Source organism: Pongo abelii, chromosome 10, assembly GCF_028885655.2.
Source record: "Pongo abelii isolate AG06213 chromosome 10, NHGRI_mPonAbe1-v2.0_pri, whole genome shotgun sequence".
Lineage (NCBI taxonomy): Eukaryota > Metazoa > Chordata > Mammalia > Primates > Hominidae > Pongo > Pongo abelii.
Window position 1 is genome coordinate 74,635,659 of NC_071995.2, and position 23,914 is coordinate 74,659,572.

General features: G+C 38.4%; 1 protein-coding gene across 7 annotated transcripts in view; it reads right to left on the reverse strand.

The window, feature by feature from the left end:
- The window catches only part of OSBPL8 (oxysterol binding protein like 8), a 215,296-nt gene that overhangs the window by 137,860 nt on the left and 53,522 nt on the right, over positions 1 to 23,914 (reverse strand). For 4 of the 7 annotated variants that reach the window (XM_009248048.4, XM_009248045.4, XM_054526373.1 and 1 more), the window contains one exon: positions 4,083 to 4,191. In XM_009248048.4, coding sequence (XP_009246323.1) covers positions 4,083 to 4,124 — 42 coding nt within the window. In that variant the 5' untranslated portion in view covers positions 4,125 to 4,191. 7 annotated transcript variants of the gene reach the window in all.

Here is a 23,914-nt window from a genome sequence, read left to right on the forward strand (position 1 = left end):
TGGTGGCGTCCACCTGTAATCCCAGCTACTCGAGAGGCTGAAGCAGGAGAACTACTTGAATCAGGGAGATGGAGGTTCCAGTTAGCCGAGACCATGCCACTGCACTCCAACCCGGGCAACAGAGCGAGACTCTGTCTCAAAAAAAAAAAAAAAAAAAAAAATTTGTATTCTGTGCAAGAAGGAAAGCAAATGAAAAATAAAGTCAGATTTTTCACAACCTCACCCCAAGATCATTGTAATAGTCTCTTTTTTTTTTTTTTTTTTTTTGAAACCGTTTCACTCTTGTCACCCAGGCTGGAGTGCAATGGCATGATCTCAGTTCACTGCAACTTCAGCCTCCCGACTTCAGACAATTCTCATGTCTCAGCCTCCCGGGTAGCTGGGATTACAGGCACCCGCCGCCACTCCACCTGGCTAATTTTTGTATTTTTAGTAGAGACGGGGTTTCACCATGTTGGCCAGGCTGGTTTTGAACTCCTGACCTTAGGTGATCTGTACACCTCGGCCTCCCGAAGTGCTGAGATTACAGGCGTGCGCCACTGAGCCCAGCCTTGTAATACTCTCTTAATATTCACTCCTCCAAATCATTTTATACACTGCTTTCAGATTCATCTACATAAAAATACTAAATGACAAACCATTACTTGCAGAATCAAATCCAAAATCCCTGGTCTAGCACTCAAAGCCTTCCATAAATTTGGTTTCTATCTGGCATATCCATCATTATTCCTCTAAACATCAGGCACTTCCTTCCACCCTGCCTTAATATTTTTTACTAATTATATCCTGAATAAACTGAGCAATTAATTCCCTATTTAGCCTTGCCTCTTGCTATTCTCTCACCTGGCATGCTGTCCTTGCTCATTTTCAATCCTATGATCCCTACATTCATGTGCAATTCAAAGTTTATTTTCTCTTAAGAAAGCTTCTCCAACTACTTTGGTGTGGAGCAATCACCAAAATCTTCACAGGCTTCTCCTGACTTGTAATTATTTATCTTTTTGTAGAGAAGGCTTAATATTAATAGTTATAATAACAATAAAAATAGTTGCTTTTATTTAATGGATGTTTACATATGTGTAGCCTTGTAATAGGCACTTCACAGACATATTTTCTCAATTAATATTGAAAATAACTTTGGGAGGTAGATATTACAATTATCTCTACTTATAAGGAAACTAGAAACCTGGAGAATTTACTACCTAGGTCATGCAACTAAGTGACAGGGCTCAGATTTTAACATGTAGCTAAATGTCTTACAGAGCTCATGTTCTGATCCACTTCTCCCAGATCTAAATAGTAACTAGCTTAGACCAAGCAGTTCAAAGGTGATTATTCTACAGTTAACTCAAAAGTGGACCTCAACGTTAGTTTCAAACACAGAATATTTCAGTAGTTTACACTGAAATTATTGGTATTATTTTCTCTAAAATTAGCTATAATATTTCACAGAAGGAACCTAATGAACAAGAAAAGAAAAACTGTTCTCACTACTTGTTTTTTTATTGTTTTTTTGAGACAGAGTTTCGCTCTTGTTGCCCAGGCTAGAGTGCAGTGGCGCGATCTCAGCTCACTGCAACCTCTGCCTCCCAGGTTCAAGCGATTCTCCTGCCTCAGCCTCCTCAGTAGCTGGGATTACAGGTGCCTGCCACCACGTCTGGCTAATTTTTTTGTATTTTAGTAGAGACAGGGTTTCATCATGCTGGCCAGGCTGGTCTCGAGCTCCTGACCTCAGGTGATCCACCCGCCTCGGCCTCCCAAAGTGCTGGGATTACAGGTGTGATGTACTGTGCCTGGCCTCTCACTACTTTTTAAACAACTCTTAACTTCTCAATATCAACAAAATTTGGAACAGTAAATGACTAAGGCCGGGCACGGTAGCTCACGCCTGTAATCCCAGCACTTTGGGAGGCTGAGGCAGGTGGATCATCTGAAGTTGGGAGTTTGAGACCATCCTGACCAACATGGAGAAACCCCATCCCTACTAAAAATACAAAAAATTAGCCAAGCATGGTGGCACATGCCTGTAATCCCAGCTACTCAGGAGGCTGAGGTAGGAGAATTGCTTGAACCAGGAGGCGGAGGTTGCGGTGAGCAGAGATCACGCCACTGCACTCCAGAAATGACTAAAACTTTATTACTTTAGCCAAAGGAGTCTGGTAATAAAATGTAATAACATTTACTTGGATACATACTTTGAAAAGTAACAACAAATTTTAAGACACTCTATTCAGAAATATAGGTATGTAGTCAACATCTTAGTAGTAAAGTATTCAGAGACAGACAGATTTCAGTTCTATCACTTAAGCTGTGAAGTCTTAGAGAAGATAATTAACCTCTCTGAGCCTATTTCCCTACCTCTAGAAGTGAGGATAAACAAATATCTACCTTTAATAGCTGTTATGAGGACAGTCTAACAAAGCATACACTTAAAAACAGCAACTGATATTTTTAATATCACTAGAAGACCAAAAGTATTTGAGTTGAAAGAATCTAAGTCCATTAGATATTAAAAAAAAGGTAAAATTTATGATAAAATAAACATAAGTTCTACAGACAAGGCTTAATATTAACTTTTCTTCTGAAATTACAGTAAAAATAAAGTAACTTACCATCCGTTTTTCATTTAAATCAATGTGACAACAGCCTTCTTCATAAGCCAAGTAATTTCCACACCCATTTTCTTCTCTACTAACAACTTATTTTAAAGTTTAACTTTTTTTGATCATTTAAGAACCCCAAACAAGACTGAACCAGAAATTCAAGAAAGGCTGGGACCAAGTTAATATAAGTCAGCAAAACTGCATTTTGCTGTCAATCATTAGACTGTTCCTACACTGGAGCCTGAACAAAGGACATTCACTAAACTAAAATTTACAAACACCTCAATCTAATAGTGACTCTCAATTCCATAGTAATATAAAAGACAGAAAAGCTGGGCTCTACCTTAGTCCATCAATTTAATTTGTTAAAGAATCTACCACCTAACTAATGATAAAGCTACCAGCTGACTACATTTTACTGAAGGGGGCACCTTTACTTTAGGTAACAGAAACATTTCTAAGAGTCTATACATCAATATATAATGGAGTCACTCAAAACGCAATAAGAGAATTGAAAATGAAATTATTCTGGAATAAAATATTTTTGTACAGTGAGAAAAAATGACAAATCATCATTTAGTCCATCCTACTAGTGATTTTTTTTTAAATGTATTGGGTAAGGTATACTTTTCCTGCTACCCACTACTTGTTTAATTTCAGAATATAACTCAATTATGATCACAGGGCAGAAATGTTTATTAAATCTTTATATTTTTATAAAAAGAATATATATGGCAATTGCTCTTAATTATTTTAACTGTTTCATTCCCGCTATTACTCATAGCTGCATGTGATTTGAAATTTGGAGGCATTTAATTTCCTCAAATGTTGACATTCTCTTGATTTCACTTAAGACAAAGAGGTTTTGGGAGTAAACAAATGATTCTATCAGGATGTCTTTCACTATATGGCTGGAAGGATAGGTAAAATAAGAGGAGGAGGGTGGAGCAGAAATATCAGAAAACTGGTGTGCTCCAACAAACTTTAAGCTATTTGTAATTTTCTTTTTTTTTTTTTGAGACAGAGTCTGACTTTGTCACCCAGGCTAGAGTGCAGAGGCGCTATCTTGGCTTACTGCAACCTCCACCTCCCAAGTTCAAGCAATTCTCGTGCCTCAGACTCCTGAGTAACCGGGACTACAGGCATGTGCCACCACGCCTGGCTAATTTTTGTATTTTTAGTAGAGACAGGGTTTCGCCATTGTTGCCCAGGCTGGTCTTGAACTCCTGAGCTCAGGTAATCCACCCATCTCAGCCTCCCAAAGTTCCAGGATTACAGGTGTGAGCCACCATGCCCAGATAGCTATCTGTAATTTTCATATCATTTAAAGTATCTGTAATTCTCAAGGAGTTAAAGCATTATTTTAAAAATACTTTTTAAAAGTTTGTTTTTAATATATTTTAAAAACAAAACCCTAGCTTACATCAAACACTTCACAGTTACAGATGACAGAACCTATGTCATATTTGAACTACTCACCAAAGTTCGATCAGGTTCTCCATCTGCCAAACCTCCCTCCATAATGAAAGAAAATAGGTTTATGCTTCTCTTTCCATTAATGTGCAGCCATCCTGTAAATCTGCAAATCCTAAAATAAGAAAATCATATTTATTAGGACTGGTATAAAACTGTGACAAGTAGAAATAAAGCATTGAGTTTATTAGGAGGGAAAAATCATTTTAGTCTGAGGTTATTTGGAAATTCAGTAATTAAAAAAAAAAATTTTGACATGGCCTTGAAGAATGGTAAAGGTTCAGAGAAAAATGAAAGAAGAAAAAAATATTCCAAGTGAAGAAAAATAGTAAGAGCAAGGTTAAACATGAGATTGCCTAAAATTTGAAAGGATGCATAAATCTACTTACAACTAATGAAATAAATTAGTTTTTCATTATTACATTGGTAAAAACTAAAAAGTATGCTAAAATCCATCATGGGAGAGAATGTGGGGAAACAGATATTCTCAAGTACTTTTGTTATGAGAATATAAATCAGGACAATTTTTTGAAGGACAATTAAAAATATGTATGTTTTAATCCAGCAATTTCAAGACTAGAAATTTTCCCACAGATATACAAATGCACAGAAATATATAAACAATTCCAACACAGTAATAAATCTGATGAAAAAAACTAGAAACAACTTTAATGTTGATGGCTAGAGGCTTCCTTAAATTATATTATAGACATACAATAGAATATCATGCAGCAATTTTAAAAAATGAAGTAGATCTATATATACTAAACTGGAAAGAGGATCACAACACATGAGGTGGGAAATGTGAGTGATGGAACATTATATATATAAGATACTCTTTGCTTCTGTATATTTCCATTTTTACCACGAATATGTATATCTACAGGCATGCCTTGTTTTATTGTGTTTCGCTTTACTGCACAAAGATATACTGCCTTTTTTACAAAATGAAGGCTGTGACAACCTTGCAGCAAGCAAGTCTAATGGTACCACTTTTCCAACAGCATGTGCTCACTTTGTGTCTCTGTATCATAGTTTGGTAACTCTCAAATATTTCAAACCTTTTCATTAAAATATCTGTTCAGCAATCTGTGATCAATAATCCTTGATATTACTATTGTAATCATTTTGGGGCACCACAAACTGCAGCCATATAAAACAAGTAACTGAACTGATAAATGTATGCGGTTTTGACTGTTCCACACATCTGCCATTCTCCCATTTTCTCTTTCTCCCAGCTCTTCTCTATTCCATCAGACACAATAATACTGAAATTAGTCCAATTAATAACACTACAAAGGCCTCTAAGTGTTCAAGTAAAAGGAAGACCCACATATTTCACTTTAAATCAAAAGCTAAAGATGATTAAGCTTAGTGAGGAAGGCATGTCAAAAGCCAGAAGCATGGCCTCTTACACCAAACAGCCATGTCGTGAATGCAAAGTAAAAGTTCTTGGAAGAAATTAAAAGTCCTATTCCAATGAACACACAAATGATAAGAAAGCAAAACAGCCTTACTGCTGATATACAGCAAGTTTGAGTGGTCTGGATAGAAGATCAGGCTAATTATACAGGCAAGGCCCTAACTCTCTTCAATTCTATATAGGCTGAGAGAGGTGAGAAAGCTGCAGAAGAGAAGTTTGAAGCCAGCAGAGGTTGGTTCATGAGGCTTAAGGAAAGAAGCCATCTCTATAACATCAAAATGCAAGGTGAAGTAGCAAGTGCTACTTGGAGAAACTGCAGTAAGTTATCCAAAAGATCTAGCTAAGATCATTGATGAACATGGCTACACTAAACAACAGGTTTTCAATATAGACGAAATAGCCTTCTATTAGAAGATGCCATTAAGGAATTTCATATCTAGAGAGGAGAAGTCAATGCCAGACTAAAAAGCTGCAAAGGACAAATGACTCTCTTGTTAGGGGCTAATGCAGCTGGTGACTTGAAGTTGAAGCCAATGTTCATTTACCATTCCAAAAATTCTAGGGCCCTTTCAAGAATTATGCTATAACTACTCTGCCTGTGCACTATAAATAAAACAACAAAGCCTGTATGACAGCATATCTGTTTACAGCATGGTTTACTAAAATTTTAAGCTCACTGTTGAGACTACTGCTTAGAAACAATATTCCTTTCAAAATATTACCACTCACTGACAATGCACTTGGTCACCCAGAAGTTCTGGTGGAGACGTACAAAAGATTAATGTTGTTTTCATCTCTAACACAACATCTGTTCTGCAGCCCATGAATCAAGGAGTAATTTTAACTTCCATGTCTTATTATTTAAGAAATACATTCAGTAAGGCCATAAGCTGCCAGACATAGTGATTCCTCTGATGGATCTGGGCAAAGTTTGAAAACCTAATGGAAAAGATTCACCATTCTAAATGTCACTAAGTACACTTGTGAGTCATAGGAGGAGGTCAAAATACCAACATTCGCAGGAATTTGGAAGAAGTTGATTCCAACCCTTATGGATGACTTTGTGGGTTTCAAGACCTCAGTGCAGGAAGTCGCTACTGATGTGGTGAAAATAGCAAGAGAACTAGAATTAGAAGTGGAGTCTGAAGATGTAACTGAATGGCTGCAATCTCAAGACAAAACTTGAATGAATGAGGACTTACTTCTTATGGATGAACAAAGAAAGTGGTTTCCGAAGATAGAATCTACTCCTGGTGAAGATGCTGTGAACACTGCTGAAATTGACAGGGACAGGGGACAGAGAAATTCTAGGCAGAAAACAGCGGGTCCCTGGCAAAAGCCCCACCCTCAAGTCGAAAAGCGTGAAATGGCAGACCAAAACAAGAACTTATATCCCTATTTTCCCGCTCGAATGTTGCCTTTTCCTAAACCACCCATGGCCCTGTCCTGCCCAACCCCATCCTATGCCTATAAAGACCCCAGACTCAGCCCGAAGAGAGGAGAAGCTGCTGGACATTGGGGACTATGGCTGGACGTTGGAGAGAAGCAGCTTGACTTCAGAGGGACAGCCTGATGGCATAACTTCAGAGAAGAATCCGGTCAGAGAAGGCTGGGCTTCAGGGAAAGATTACCTACCTGCCCCATCCCCTTCTCAGCTCCCCTTCTCGTTGACAGCCACTTTCATGGCAATAAAATCCCCCACATTTACCATCTTTCAATTTGTTCATGTAACCTCATTTTTTTCCTGGACACTGGACAAGAGCTTGGGAGCCACAAGTGTGGATACAAAAGGCTGTCACACTGGCCCCTTTCCCTTATTGGTAGAAGGCAGCCGTCTCATGCAAAAAGGCAGAGGGCCCACTGAATTGTTGTTAACACTTAAGCCATCCACAGACAGCAGAGCTAAAAGAGCACTGTAATATGCCCTCTGGGGCTTCAGGAGTTGCAGGCACCCTGCCTGGACGCTGCCACAGAGCCTGCACGGAGTTCGCTCCTGCCAGTGCCCAAAGGCACTCGCTCTGACTCCTGCACCTGCTCACCTGCACGCTCCCTTCTGCAAGGGGTGGAACACAGCAGGTCCAAGTGAGTGGAGTTTGATCCTGCTGACACTGAAATGGCCACCCAGTTCCAGTGCTCATGCACTCCAGTTCCCACGTTGTTCACTCACTCACTCCCTCTCATGAGGAGTGGAGAGTAGCAGGCTGAGTAAATGAGGCACCCCTGTCATAAGTCCCATGAAGGGGTCAGGGAAATACCCTACTTCAAAAAGAAAAAAAAAGATTTAGAATACTACATAAATTTAGTTGATAAAACAGCAGCAGGGTTCAAGAGGATTGACTTTTTCACTAACAAAACCTACAACCTGAACTCTCACAGTAACTAGAAATATTCAGAGGTCTCCGATAACCTCTCTAACAATTATTCCTTCAAATAGATAACAAAGCCAAAACCAATAAAATCAGTAGACTTCTAATCATTTTCTTGGAGTTTCAAAAACATTTTCTTATTTCTACAAGTATAAAAGGCCTTACTGAAATATAAAGGCTGGTGAAAACATTATTTCATTGGACTTTGTAAGGCTGGCATTTGGTTCCTTTGATATAATCAATAGAGTAGCCCAAGAGACTACTCTGACTTTCAATTTAGAAACATTATATAAACTTTCCTTGACTACATGTATTATAATATATGGTAATTATTTGTTCCCATGAGCCAATTCTCTTCAAGGACAGAGGCTATTTTACTGATCTGTTTTTCCAGTGCTTTGCATGGTAGACATTTCATCAACAGTTGTTGCACTTAACTAATACTGTCAACTCAATTATCTAAGTGAATAAATAAGAATCCAAAATAGCAGATGATATAAAAATTATGTCTATGGGATGCACACTGATATTTGTATTTGAATACTGCATTATTATATTCTAAAAATTTGCAATATTAACAACAAAATAACAAAACATCATAAGCAGCTTTTACTTCAAAAAATATTTTACTGATTTTTTTCATCCTATCCATTCAATTTTAGGGATCCATCTATTTCTAGGTATTATACTGACCACTTTGAATACATCAATTTGCAAAGCAAACAAAACCTGCCCTCATGGAGCTTATATTCTGGAAGGGGAAGACAAACAATAAAAATAATAAATCAATAAATTATATATTAGAAGATATTAAGTGCTATGGGAAAAAGTAAAACAGGCTAAGACTACCCAGGGATTAAAGGGTTACAATTTTAAATAGGATGGCCATAGCAGATGTCATTGAAAAGGTGACATGTGAGCAATGATTTGAAGTAGGGAGGAAATTAGCTATGCAGATATCTGAGGGAAGAGTCTGCAGGTAAGAAGCAGCTGCCAGTGCCAAGGTCCTAAGGCAGAAGTTTGAGGAATAGGAAGAAAGCAATGTAGCTAGAACATATGTGAACGAAGGGAAAAGCAGAAAATGTTTCCCCACAGAGGTAAGGAAACAAAGTATAAGTAGATCATATTTGGTCCTGTGGGCCAGGTGTTCCCAATGCATGGGCCACAGACTGATACGGGTCTGTGGCTTGTTAGGACCTGGACCACACAGCAGGAGGTGAAAGGTGGGTGAGTGAGTGAAGCTTCATCTGTATTTACAGCGACTCCCCATAATTTGCATTACCACCTGAGCTCCGCCTCCTGTCAGATCAGTGGCAGCATTAGATTCTCATAGGAGCACGAACACTATTGTGAACTGTGCACACGAAGAATCTAGGTTATCTGCTGCTTATGAGAATCTAATGCCTGATGGTCTGTAACTGTCTCCCATACCCTCAAGATGGACCATCTAGCTGCAGGAAAACAAGCCCAGGGCTCCCACTGATTCTACATTATGGTGAGTTGTATAATTATTAAACAGAGTACACAATAAGTGTAAATGAGCTTGAATCATCCTGAAACCATCACCGCCCTCCTGGTCTGTGCAAAACCTGTCTGCCACAAAACCAGTCCCTGATGCTATAGGATATATCTTTTTTTTTTTCTTTGCTTTCATTGTGTGCACGTACACACATGTACATTCTGTGTCAAAATTTAAAATGCACTTCTTCCTCTAAGTTGCAGTCAAAATAGTTGCAACTGGTACAGTGCATTTGGAGTAGAATCTCCACTCTGCCACCCTATCATTTTCCACCAGCATGGCTGTGAGCAAATCCATTATCTTCTCTGAGTCTTTGTTTTCTCATTTGCAAATAGGAAATATTATGTGCTCTACATACTTCACAGAATTGTTGAGAGGACCTCAATAACATAATGTGTGTGTAAGCTTTATACCAAAGCTCCAGACCAATCAAAATTTGCTTCACAGACCAGAAAGAGCTCTACAAGTATCCTCAATGACAGCGTTTTACTGGTGAGTTTTATCATTTACATGTTTTCATGTTACTAATTAGCATCCTTTCATTTCAGTTTGGAGAATTCTCTTTCATTTTTTTGTAAGGCAGGTTTAGTGGTGGTTAACTCCCTCTGCTTTTCTTTTCTGAGAAAGTCTTCATACCTCCTTAATTTCTGAAGAACAACTTTGTCAGATAAAGTATTCTTGGTTTACATTTTTTTTCTTTGAGCACTTTAAATAAATATATTATTCCATTCTCTCTAGACCTGCAAAGTTTCTGCTGAGAAATTCACTGATAGGCTAAAGGAGTTCCCTTGCATGTGAGGATCCTTTTTTATCTTGCTGCTTTTAAAATTCTCTTTGACTTTTGACAATTTGATTAGATATGTCTTCTTTGGGTTGAATCTAGTTGGAGACCTTTGAGATTCCCGTGCCTGGGTGTTTCTCTCTTTTCCAAGATTAGCGAAGTTTTCAGACATTAAATCTTTAAATAAGCTTTCTGTCTCTCTCTATTCTCCTTGAATTCTACAAATGCTAGCTCTTTTGATGATGTCCCCAAATCTGTAGGCTTTTCACTCCTTTTCATTCTTTTTCTTTTCTGATCAAATATTTCCAAATATCCAGTGTTTGAGTTCACCAGTTCTTTCCTATGCTTGATCAGTTCTGCTGTTAACAGTCTCTATTGAGCTGTTCTTTTTAATTATTCCAACCTCTCTGTTAAACTTCTAGTTTTGTTTGTATTGTTTTTCTGATTTCATTGAGTTGTCTGTGTTCTCCTGTAGTTCACTGAGCTTCCTTAAAATAATTATTTTGATTTTTCTTTGACAGGCAATTCATAAATCTCCATTTGAGGAGGGTTGATTATTGGAAAATTATTGCATTCCTTTGGTGGTGTTTTCTTGTTTTTTCATGTTTCTTACTGCATTATGTTAAGGTTTGTTCATTGTATGGAGTAATCATCTCTTTCAGACTTTATAGTGGTTTTGGTGGGAAAAGGCCCTATCCTATGGCTACATTCTAGGGCACTGACTGGGTGGGAGGATATGACATATCTTAACCTTTTACTCTAAGTGATATGAGAACCCACTGGAGGGTTCTGAGCAAGGAATAACATGATCTGAGATTTTTAGTTTCTCTGTATTGACAATTACAGTGAGAGAACGGTAGAAACCGGGAATTCAGTTAAAAGGTTACTGCATTAATCTAGAAGAGAGAATATGATACAAGAATGAAGATGAGAGCTATAAAGATGCTGAGAAGAAAGATAATTCTACATGAATTTTGAAGCAACAGGATTTCCTGAAAAACTGAATATGGCGTGAGAATGAGAGAAGATACAAGATGACCTAGATTTTTGGCTCGAATGACTAGAAGGATGGTGATCATTAAATGAGATGGGAAAGACAGCAGGAGGAGTAAGGTTATGTTCTTTGGGAAAGCAGGGCAGAGGATAACCAAAAATTAGAAGTTTAGTTTTAGGAATATTAAGTTTGATATGTCTATTTCATATTCATGTGGGCCTGTTAAGCAGGCAGTTGGATGTAAGAGTTTGCAGCTCAAACAAGAGATCTGAGCTGGAAATAAAATTTGGGGAGTTAACATATTGATGGCATTTAAAGCCATGAGACTGCAACAGACCACCAAGGAGTAGATATCAAAGGATGGATTTCAGAACTTCTTAGGCTTATGAGTCTACTTCTTAAGCTTAGGGTCCACTAATTAAATTAAAAATAAAAAGGTCATTACCAGTGTTACCTGCCTCAACAGAACTGCCTTCTCTCTATTCCAACTTGTTGGCTGATAAGACATCTGCAGAGCAGAAAACGAGAACATATTTAATTTCATTTTGGATCCACTAATTAAAATAAAAAGGTCATTACTAGTATTACCTGCCTCAATATTCTAGCTATTTCCTTGGATTTTTCTATAAACCAGTTATCTTCCAGTTCCTGTAAGCTGTATGTTATATGCAAAAGACATTAACAAAATATGCAAATTCAGCAACATTAGGAAGAACATGGTCAGTAAACAATATAATAGCACAGCATCATTTGACACATTTTTACTAAATGCCTCCCAAAGGAATTCAGTCCAATAAAAGAGGTCTAGCAAATAAATTACTATACAAGTGCTATATAGCACATTTGGACAATGTACTGTGGTAGTTCAGACTAGTCCAAAGTGTTTGGGGGAAACTGCATAGTACTGAAGTCTGCTGCTGCCAAATGATTGGCATTTTAAAATACAGAACTATAACCAAACAAGAATACCAAAATATTATGTAAGTCTGATACTATGTCTCTATTCTCCAGACCTTGGAAAAATCATTCATAAAAGGCAAAGGACAATGACACCTACTCTACACAGTTAAACAAGAAGAAAAACCACTGAATGATTTACTTATTACTCTTCCATCACCATTAAAATGTCCAAGAATTTAGTTATGACATCACACAAGAATCTGTCTAGGCAAGGTTCATCTTGATTAATCCTGTTGGCTCTAAAAGAGTTCTTTTCGGTCTGAAGACCTATCTTTCTCCAGTTCAGGGAAGTTTCTTCTGCTTTTTTTGTTAACTATTTCTTCTTTTCTAGTCTCTGTTCTTTCTTGCTAAAATTTGTGTTAAAAAAATGTTGGACCTCCATGTTTCTTGATTTCAATGTGATATTTAACATTCCATTTATTTTTGTGTACTTCCTGAAGTATCTTATCAACTTTATTTCCCAGATCACCAACTTGCATATTCTACCAATTTACCATCTTTGGCCCATTTTATTCCTTAGCCCATACACTGACTTTTAACTTTTGTCTTTTTTTAATGACACTTTCTTATTCCCCAATTACACATTAGTCTGTTCGTTTCATGTCTGTAGTATTTTTTTTTTTTAATCTTTCTAACTACACAGGAATTTAAGTGCTCTGCTGTCTGGTGCTCTTCCATCCAGGGAATCCTGTATCCTCTGAAGTCATTTGTTACTTCTTTTTGACCCTTCCCCTTCTGTGCTGTTGGTTTTCCTCAAGTATCTGGTGATCCTGAGTTGTCTAATACGTTGATGAATAAATGCTGTGTAATTTTTTTTTTTTTGACAGTGTCTTGGTTATGCTGTTGCCCAGGCTGGAGTGCAGTGGCACAATCACAGCTCACTACAACCTTAACCACATGGGTGCAAGCAATCTTCTCACCCCAGCCTCCTGAATAGCTGAGACCATAGCAGGCATGCACCACCAGACCTGGCTAATACATTTTTTTTTTTTTTTTTTTTGAGACAGAGTTTTGCTCTTGTTGCCCAGGCTGGAGTGCAATGGCACAATCTCAGCTCACTGCAACCTCCGCTTTCCAAGTTCAAGTGATTCTCCTGCCTCAGCCTCCCGAGTAGCTGGGATTATAGGAACCTGCCACCACGCCCAGCTAATATTTTGTATTTTTAGTAGAGATGGGGTTTCACCATGTTGGCCAGGCTGGTCTCGAACTCCTGACCTCAGGTGATCCACCCGCCTCAACCTCCCAAAGTGTTGGGATTACAGGTGTGAGCCACCGTGCATGGCCTTGGCTAATATTTTTAACTTGTGTAGAGATGGAGTGTCACGCTGTTGCTCAGGCTGGTCTTGAACTCCTGGCCTCAATCCTCTCACTTCAGCCTCCCAAAGTGCTGGGATTACAGATATGAGCCACCACGCCTGGCCCCATCCTTCATTTTTAATAGACAGTACGAATATTGAGGCTTTAATACCCTTACGTGTTTGTACCTGATAAAAGAGACTCGGTTATGTACATTTCAGTGATGTGTTCCCATATTCCACAATACATGAACTAAGTAAGGAAATATTTTTATCAAAATTTTTTTAACTAAAGGGAGATAGATATTGCAGTGTATCTGTATAGCTTAGGGATCAGCAAATTTTTTTTTTTTTTGTAAAGGGCCACACAGCAAACAGATTTTACTTTCGACTTTGCAGATGACAGGATTTCTATTGCAACTACTTAGCTCTGATGTTGTAGCATGAAAGCAACCATAGAAAAATGAATAAACAAAATGAGCCTGATAAACTGTATTTACAAAAACAGGAGTAGGGCATACTTTGATGATTCCTGGTGTAGTGTTTCAGGTTAACACCGCGTGTAAATAGCACATTTGTATGCATAATAAAGGAATCTTTCCTGGTGACCCCAAATCTTGCCCTCACAGTTTTTCTCCTTTGTTTAGCTCCACTTAGACCTACACCTAAACCCCAAAAGTAGCTTCTTTGCTCAGCATGTGTCTCACCACTAACTTTATCACTTTCTGAAGCAGTATGTTCCCTGTATGTTTTAATATTAGCTTCTTCTGAATTCTTCTCTACGTGGTTGTTTTTATCCTTCTGTCCAAACAACTTTTTTCTGACTTTTGGTGCCCTTAAAGCCTAGGCAGCTTATGTAAGGGCTTAAGTGCGTAAGGTCCTTTTTTACTGTACCTTTGTAACATGAGGCAAAAGAAGTATAGCTAAGACAGAAGTTTCTTTTGATTCTCTAATAACAGAAGAGACTCTTATATAACACTTCTCTCCATAACTTGTACAAGCAGTAGTGTGTTAGGACTGGGCATTTTATATCAAAAATATTAACTAAGGAACACATGAATTTACATAGATTGTTTTTGTTGAACACTTTCAACACTTTTCAACACAAAGCAAGTGTTTTTGTGTGAACACTTTCCTTATCATTCCATTTTAAGGATATGGATGCATTTTCAGTGGCTAGCATGTGATAAATGCCCAATAAATGTTTGTTAGTCAATGAATGGCATACAGATATTTCTCAGGCAAATGATTTTTTAAAAATCAGTATTTGGGCTGGGCACGGTGGCTCACACCTGTAACCCTAGCACTGTGGGAGGCCCAGGCGGGCGGATCACCTGAGGTCATAAGTTCGAGACCAGCCTGGCCAACATGGTGAAACCCTGTCTACATATATAAAGAAGAGGTCACACAATGTCAGGAAACTGGCTCTGATTCCTGATTCTGGTCCTTTTTATAGCCAATATTTTAAAAAATCAAAAACTGTACGTAACAGTATTAATTTAGGGTTTGTCTTGAAACTATGGATGCAACACTTAAGCAACGACTGATTAGAGCTGAGTAGCAGCCATCCACTTTACAAGGTGCAAGCACCCACCTCTCACACCATGTTTGCATCTGTACTTTCACTGTTTCACTCATTTTTGCTACCTGTCCAGGTTGTGTAAATAGTTGAGTCCTGACAACTGATTTAAAGTATCTATATAAGAATTCTTTTTAAAACAAAGAAATGTTCAAATGCTTTGAACACAGAAATTTTATAAGCTCTCATTTGAATTTCTTCTCTATCAGCTACCATCCTTTCTGTTACTAAGTTTTCTATCTATGCTTTTGAGCTAATCCCTCTGCCACTTAATGGTAATAAAAGCCTCCCCACTTTTTTTTTTTTTTTTTTTTGGAGACAGGGTCACCCAGAATGGAGTGCAGTGGTGCCATCACAGCTCACTGCAGCCGTGACCTCCCAGGCTCAGGTGATCATCTCACCTCAACCTCCAGACTAGCTGGGACTACAGGCACACACCACCATGCCCAGCTAGGTTTATTGTTTTTTGTCTTTTATAAAGATGAAGTTTCACCATTGGAATAGTTAACACTGAGTGTCAACTTGATTGGATTGAAGGATGCAAAGTACTGATCCTGGGTGTTTCTGTGAGGGTGTTGCCAAAGGAGATTAACATTCCAGTCAGTGGACTGGGAAAGGCAGACTCACCCTTAATCTGGTAGGCACAATCTAATCATCCACCATCGAATGTAAGACAGGCAGAAAAACGTGAAAGGGGAGACTGGCCTAGCCTCCCAACCTACATCTTTCTCCAGTGCTGGATGCTCCCTGCCCTCAAACATTTGACTCAAGTTCTTCAGTTTTGAGACTCAGGCTGGCTATCCTTGCTCCTCAGCCTGCAGACAGCCCATTGTGGGACCTTGTGATCATGTAAGTTAATACTTAATAAACTCATATATATCTATCTATATCTATATCTATCTATCTATCTATATATCTATATCCTATTAGTTCTGTCCCTCTAGAGAACCCTAATACAGCTATGTTGCCCAAGGTGGTCTTGAATCCCTAGGCTCAAGCGATCAAGCGATCCTTCCACCTCGACCTCCCAAAGAACTGGGATTACAGGCATGAAACAAAGTGCCCAGCCCAATAAAAGCCTTTGCTTCAATATCAATTTGTCAGCCAGGTACAGTAGCTCATGCCTGTAATCCCAGCACTTTGGGAGGCTGAGGTGGGCAGATCACCTGAGGTCAGGAGTTTGAGACCAGCCTGGCCAAAATGTTGAAACCTCGTCTCTACTAAAAATACAAAAATTAGCCGGGCGTGGTGGCTAATCCCTGCTGTAATCCCAGCTACTCGGGAGGCTGAAGTAGGAGAATCACTTGGACACGGGAGCGGAGGGTGCAGCAGGCAGAAATCACGCCACTGCACTCCAGCCTGGGTGGCAAAGCGAGACTCCATCTCAAAAAAAAAAAATTTGTCCTGTTAGTCCTTCCATTGCCCATAATGCTCAAGTTTCCCTTACTCTCAATAAGGCCCTTTTCTGTTCTAGTTGCCTTAAAGCTACCCTTCAGTGATCCTCTACGTGCCCTGGAAGATTTCTTAAGTGTTCAAGCATTCATTTCCTCTATCTTTGCGCCTGCCTTCACACCTACATATTATATCGGTTTTATACCTAGTTTTATAATCTAATGCACAGAAGTGATCATGTCGACTTAATATCAAAAACTTCAGCTGTTCTTATTAAAGATTTAAGTCCAAATCTTGCCTTGGCATTGGAGGGTAACAATCATTTTGCTTATACTTGCCTTTCTCAGTTACTGCTTGCTTTCTCTGACCCTTTGTGTCAGCCAAATTGAGTTATTTGTTATTCTGCATATATATACCAGTGCCTTCATAGATCCTATTCTTATGCCTTCATATTTCCATGCCTTTGCCTGCATTCTTCCTTCTAGAGAATATTTCTCTTGCAAAACCAAACCCAACCCACCCAGTGAAGTCCAAGTCATATATTACCTTCTTCACGAAGGCTTCCTTGATTTCCCCTAACTAGAAGTATTCTCTTGATTCTTGAACTTCCAAAGTTCATACATCACTTAATACTATTTACTTTAAGTTTTTAAAATTTGTTTATACAAATTTGTTAAAATTGCATATGTTCCTATCTTCCCTGTAAGATTATATTTTTAACAATAATGGATTACAACATATTCATTTTATACTTTCCCCAATACTTTTATAGTTTCTTGCCCTGAATGAGTGGAGCCCATCAGTTTTAAAGCACAAATCTTCCTTCAAGGACTACATGCTGAAGGATTTAAAGATTTTCCTTCTTTTTTCTTTTTTTCTTTTTTCTTACGACCAGGGTAAGAGAAAAAAAGAATTTCTTAAAAGTATAGATGTTAGAAACAAGCCTCTGCTTTTACAGATGATCATAAAAACTGATTACCCAGGGGCCATATATATGTTTGGAACCATGTTTTACTCAGTCCTCACAAAGTTTGGCAAAGTCATTCTGCTAATGTTTGAATTTACTGACATATAAGCAGTTCAGTTACTACTGTATAGTTAGCCACTTCAAAAATGCCCCTTTATCTGCCAGGTCCTTGTAGGCATCTGAGTTTGTGACAGTAACTTTGGTTAATAAATTTATAAAATGTTAGGTGATTTGTAATTATTTATTGAGTAACTGTATGTGTGTGTATCTTTACACACACACACACACATAGACACATATACATAAGTGTGTGTTTTCATAATACCTTTGGGTGCTTTATTCATGTTTTCTTAGATTTAAATCCCAATTTATAATTAAAATAAATGCAGTGCCTTCCTCAACCCTCATTATCTGGAAATGTGGATTCCTTCCCAATACAATTTTCACTTAAATGAATCTTGCATTTTTTAACATGTAAGCTGGGGGTCAGCAAACTATAGTATATAATCTAAGAATGGTTTTTATGTTTTTAAAGGGCTATAAAGAAGAAGGAAAATAGAAGGGAGAGGGGAGAGAAGAAAAGGAGAATATGTGACAGACAATATGTAGTCCACAAAGCCTGAAATATTTACTATCTGGGCCTTTATAATGAAGATATTTGTGTCCCATGTGAATGCTCACCAACAGGTGATCTTAGCAGAGAGGTATTTTAATGATCAAGGAAATAGGAGAGCCCATTCTGTGATACTAGTCAGCCTCTTTCTCCAGCCACTGCTGTCATTCCACAGTGGGCTCACGAACAAAGTAGCCATGGTGACAGGGATGGAGGTTATGCATGGCTCAGCAACATGGACTTCCATTCACCAAAGCTGACCTGGCTAGAGCCACTGCTGAGTGCCCAACTGACCAGTGGTAGAGATCAACACCAAGTCCTGAATACAGCACCACTGTGCAGGGTCATTAGCTAGTTGCCCAGTGGCAGGTAGATTACGTTGAGCTGCTTCCATCACGGAAGGGGCAGCATTTTGTTCCTACTTGAATAAATTTCTCTTCCCTGCATGCAATGCTTCTGCCTGAACTAACATCCATAGACTTAGAGTGCCTCATCTACCATCATAGTAATACATACAGCATTGCTTTGGAAGAAGAAACTCATTTCACAGCAAATGTAGTACAGCAACGAATCCATGCTCAAGGAATCCACTGGCCTTACCATGTTCCCCAACATCATGAAGTAACTGGTTTGACAGAACAGTGGGGTGGCATTTTGAAAACTCAATTATAGCATCAGCTGGGAGCAATTCACACAGGCTGCAGCATGGATCGCCAGAAGGCTGTATATGCTCTGGGTCAATATGCAACATACAGTGCATTTTCTCCTATAGCCAAGGTTCATGGCTCTGAGAATGAGAGGGAGGAATGGAAGTGACATAATCCAGTATTACCTCTATTGATCCACTAATACAATTTTTGCATCCTGTCCCCATAACCTTATGCTTTATGCCAGTCTGGAGGTCTTAATCCAAAGAGAGGAATGCCTTCGCCAGGAGACACAGCAATGATTCCACTGAACTCGAAGTTAAGACTGCCATCTGGCCACTTGAAGGTCCCCATGCCTCTGAATCAGCAGGCAAAGACGAGGGTTTACTAGGCTGGCTGAGGTGAGTGATCCTAATTACCATGGAGAAACTGGACTGCTATTCTACAACAGAGGTACGGGAAAGTATGTCTGAAATACAGGAGCTACGAGGGGATATCTTTTAGTACTGCATGTTCGGTGATTAAAGTCAACAGAAAATCACAACAATCCAATGTAGACAGGACTCGTAATCACCTAGACTCTTCAGGAATGAAACTTTGGGTCATCCTACCAGGTCAAAAGCCATGACCAGTTGAGGTGCTTGCTGAGGGTAAATGAATACAGAAGGGATAGTGGAAGAAGGCAGTTATAAACACCTGCTACAATTACGTGATCAGTTACAGAGACAAAAATTGTAATTTCTGGGATTATTACTTCCTTATTGTTTTATGAATATGTTTGTGTATCAAATATCTTTGTTTTCTTTCCTCTCTTATTGCTTTATCATATAAGATATACTGACTTTATTTCATAGCATTTAAGTATTGTTAACTCTACATTATAGTATTTCAGTTACAGAATAACAAGAAAAATGAACATCACCCAAGGACTTTACATTCTCTTCAGGGAAAAAGTACATTTTACGCAAGACAGTTGTACCGCTGGGTGGAAGCATGCCTTTGTTATTGTCTTTGTTTGGAGATTAACTATTGTATTAATTTTCTAGCATTGCCATAATAAAATACAACCAACTGGGTAGCTTAAACAACAGAACATTATTTCCTCCTAGGTCTGGAGGCTAGATGTCCAAGATCAAGGTTTCAGCAGGTTTAGTTTCTTCAGAGACCTTTCTCCTTAGCTTGAGATGGCCATTTTCTCCCAGAGATTTCACATGGTCTTCCCTCTGTACATGTCTGTATCCAAATTTCCTCTTCTTATAAGGAGACCTATCATACTGAATTCGGGCCCACCCTAGTGACCTCATTTTAACTTAACTACCTCATTAAAGACCCTATCTCCAAATACTGTCACATTCTGAGGTGCTGGAAGTTCAAACTTCAATATGTATTTTAAGGGGATACAATTCAGCTTATAACAAGTTTGTTTTTTTTTTTTTTGAGACGGAGTCTCGCTCTGTCACCCAGGCTGGAGTGCAGTGGCGCAATCTCGGCTCACTGCAAGCTCCGCCTCCTGGGTTCACGCCATTCTCCTGCCTCAGCCTCCTGAGTAGCTGGGACTACAGGTGCCCACCACCATACGCGGCTTTTTTTTTTTTTGTATTTTTAGTAGACACTGGGTTTCACCGTGTTAGCCAGGATGGTTTCGATCTCCTGACCTCATGATCCACCCGCCTCGGCCTCCCATAGTGCTGGGATTACAGGCATAAGCCACTGCGCCTGGCCTATAACAAGTATGTTTTTAAAGAGATATGGTGGGTGCCAATGTAACAAGCTGTAGACTATAATGGTTCATTTTATGTGTCAATTTGGCTAAGCTATGAGACTAAGTTGTTTGGTTAAACACCAGTATAGATGTTGCTGTGACTTTTTTTTTTTTAGATGTGTTTAACATTTAGATCAGTAGACTTTGGGTAAAGCTGGTTACCCTCAATATGTGGATGGATCTCATCCAACCACTTAAAGGCCAAAAAAAAAAAAACCCTGAGGTCCTAAAAAGAAATTCTGCCTCCAGACTGCCTTGACTCAAGACTGCAACATCAGCAGTTTGGGGGGTTTCCAGCCTGTTGACCTACCCTGCAAATTTCATACTTGCTAGTCCCCATTTTGTGTGTGTATGTGTGTGTGTCCCCACATACTGTTGGTACTGTTTTTCTAGAGTACCCTGACTAATCCAATATATATGTATATATTCATATCTTATCAATATAGGTATAAATAAATTTATTTTATCATTCATTCTGTGCTCTCCTCTGTATCATAGAAGCTAAAAGCATGGAAACTACATTTTGCAAATGTCTTTGCCTTGGGGATTATAGATGTGACTTACATTCAGCCAATGCAATGCATTTCCACGTATTTGGAAGGTGGAAGAGAGACATAAACCAGACCATTCTTCTTCTGATGGTGAAACTGCCTTTGCAAAAATTTTAACAGTGAGAAAATTATGACAATGAAAGGGATCCGACCTAACCAACTCTATCTTGCCTTTAGCCTCCAAACTGCCCTTGGTCATTCCTGGGCATGCGCCAAGATAACTTTGGGAGAAATTTAGTTTATAGTTTAAATTATGATAGCCCTTTCCAAAAGTAAACTGCCTTTGTAAAACTAATGAAAGGTCACAAGGTTTTAGGAGTATAAGTGGCCTGAATTCTTATAAGATGCCAGCTACTGTTCCAGAGGTCACAATATTTGCAACTTCCTCAATTACTCCTGAAATAACATTATTATTATAGAACCTAAGATTGGCTTTTTGAGATGTCTTTTCAGGCTTCTGCATTTCTGGTGACTGGATGGCCTCACCTGGATCTCCTTCGTGGCTCTCACCCAGGCGTGGACTCAGCACATGAGGACTATTTTCCCATACCCCATGACTGCATTCCCCAACCAATCACAGCATTCCCCATTTCCTAGCATCCTGCCCACCCAACTATTCTTGAAAAACCCTAGCCTCCAATAGATGAGGCTGATCTGAGTACTAATACAACTCCAGTCTCTCATTTAACCAGCTCTATGTATATTAAATTCTTTCTCTTTTGCAATTTCCCTGTGTTAATAAATTGGGTTCATCTGGGCAGTTGGCAAGAAGAACCCATTGGGCAATTACAATGACAATAAGCTTTGACAGACATGAGGCTTTACAGTGATCACCAAGTACGCCGCTGCCAGCTACCCATATTAGTACCAACAGGCAGGTACAATGATCAGCAGCAATGACTAACCTGAAAGCTAGGAATAGCTATCCATATTCATGCCTCCAGCTTTTCCAATAAATTTATCACCATCTAATTCCCCTTGTTAATTTTCTTTTTGCTTGAAGTACCTGTAGTAATTTATTTTCCTCAATGAACCTGACCTGATAATTTTTTTAAATTAAACAATTAAAATATATTGTGTATTATAATAGATACTAGAATAAAAAAATAGGAAGGGAGGAGTTGTCTGATATGTCACAAAAACAAGGTAAAATTTTAGATAGGATTGCCTGGAAAGGCCTTTAGGCTTCATTGAAATGACTCTGAGTCAAGATCTCAGTAACATGAGGGGGTGAGCAATCCAAATGACTAGAAGACCCTTCCAAGCAGAAAAGGAATAAGCAAGCCCAAAGACTCTGAAGCAGGAGCATGTGGCACATCTAAAGAATAGCAAAGAGACTACTGTGGCAAGTGGAATAGGGAACAGTAGTGAGCAAAGAAAACAGAAAGGTAACTAAGCTGCAAATCACAGAGACCTCAAAGAACAGAAGGACTTTAATTTTTTTACTCTGAATGAGATGGGAAGCTACTGCTGAAAGGGAAGCTGAGAAATGATAGGTTTTTACTTAAGTAGGATCATTTGGGCTACTAATTGAGAAGAGATTCCAAAGTAGAATGCTATCACTATAATGCAGGCAACAGACAATGATGGCTTGCACAGGAACAGCAGTAGGAGATGTGATGAATAATGCCAAATTCTTTCTATACTTTGAATATGTAGCCAAAAGAATTTATTGATGAATCAGATATAAAGTGTAAATTTTTTTAAAAAGAGAGGCAGGAACTTAAGCAGGGTTTGTGCCCAAAGCAATTGAGAAAATGAAGGGGCCATTAGCAGGTATGCAATATATTGTGGGAAGACTTGGGGAAGAAAGGGATGGATATCAGGAGCTCCTTTTGGACTTGTTCACTTTGGGATACCAGTTAGACATCTGAATACAGATATCAAGGAGGCAGCTGAACATGCAGATGTGAGGCTGAGGGGGAGAGGTCAGGGCAAAAAATGTAAACTAGGAGTTAGCATACGGATGGAATTTAAAACCATAACATTGAATGAGATAATTTTGGAAATCTTTGTAGACAGAAAAGAACCCAAGATCAGAGCGCTGAGGTGCTCCAATATTAAAGAATCAATATTTATAAAATGAATGAATTAATGAATCCTGATTTTTTGTTTTCAACTTTCAGAATTACTCTATATATCTATGTAAAAAGAGATTTACTCTATATGAAAAACAAGACACACACAAAATAAAAATTATAAAATCACTAACTAAAAAAGGAAGCAAGATGACAAAAGGTAAAATTAATAATAAATGCCCTAAATTCCTCACCTTTGATAACAGTTAAGAAACACTGTTAATAACAAAAAATCCTGGAAGGGGAAAGTGGCTGGGAGCTTAAAGTATAAGTATACCAATCTCTTCATCCTTTAGAGGTCAAAGTCAAAAACATTTAAATGATAATAAATCTGAGAATAGGGAAGAATTTTTTAAAAGCTAAAACAGTAATTAAAAGCAAACTTAATGGCAGCAGGCTCTAAGGAATAGGCTTCGAGAGAAGAAAGGTAGTCTTCTCTGCTGTTTTAAGTATTTTAAACCGTGTATATTGCTTCTGTTTATTTTTTAAAAGTCAAATAACTTTTTTGTAAAAGAATATGGCATTTGACAACCATATTGACTCATTTCTCAAAACTGCCAAACTAAAGCCAGGCCTGCATCCTAATTTAAATATAATTACTAGTTGAATCCAAGGTATAAAGAAGACAATGTTCTCTCTATTGTTCCTTTTGTTATCAGTACTCTAGAAGCTGGGGAACTGGTAGCTCACTGTCTATACTTACCCTAACAAAGTTCCTAGAGAAAGTAATTTTTATAAAACTTATTCTCTATTTGGGATTTACAAATAGTTATTTCAGTCACAGGGAAAATGAGGGAGCATCTACTAGGCAAGGTTAATGGCTTTAATACATGTCTAATCATAACAACCTATTTATAATAATGATTGAATATTGAACATTCAATTATTCAGTAATGAATAATGGCTTTCTC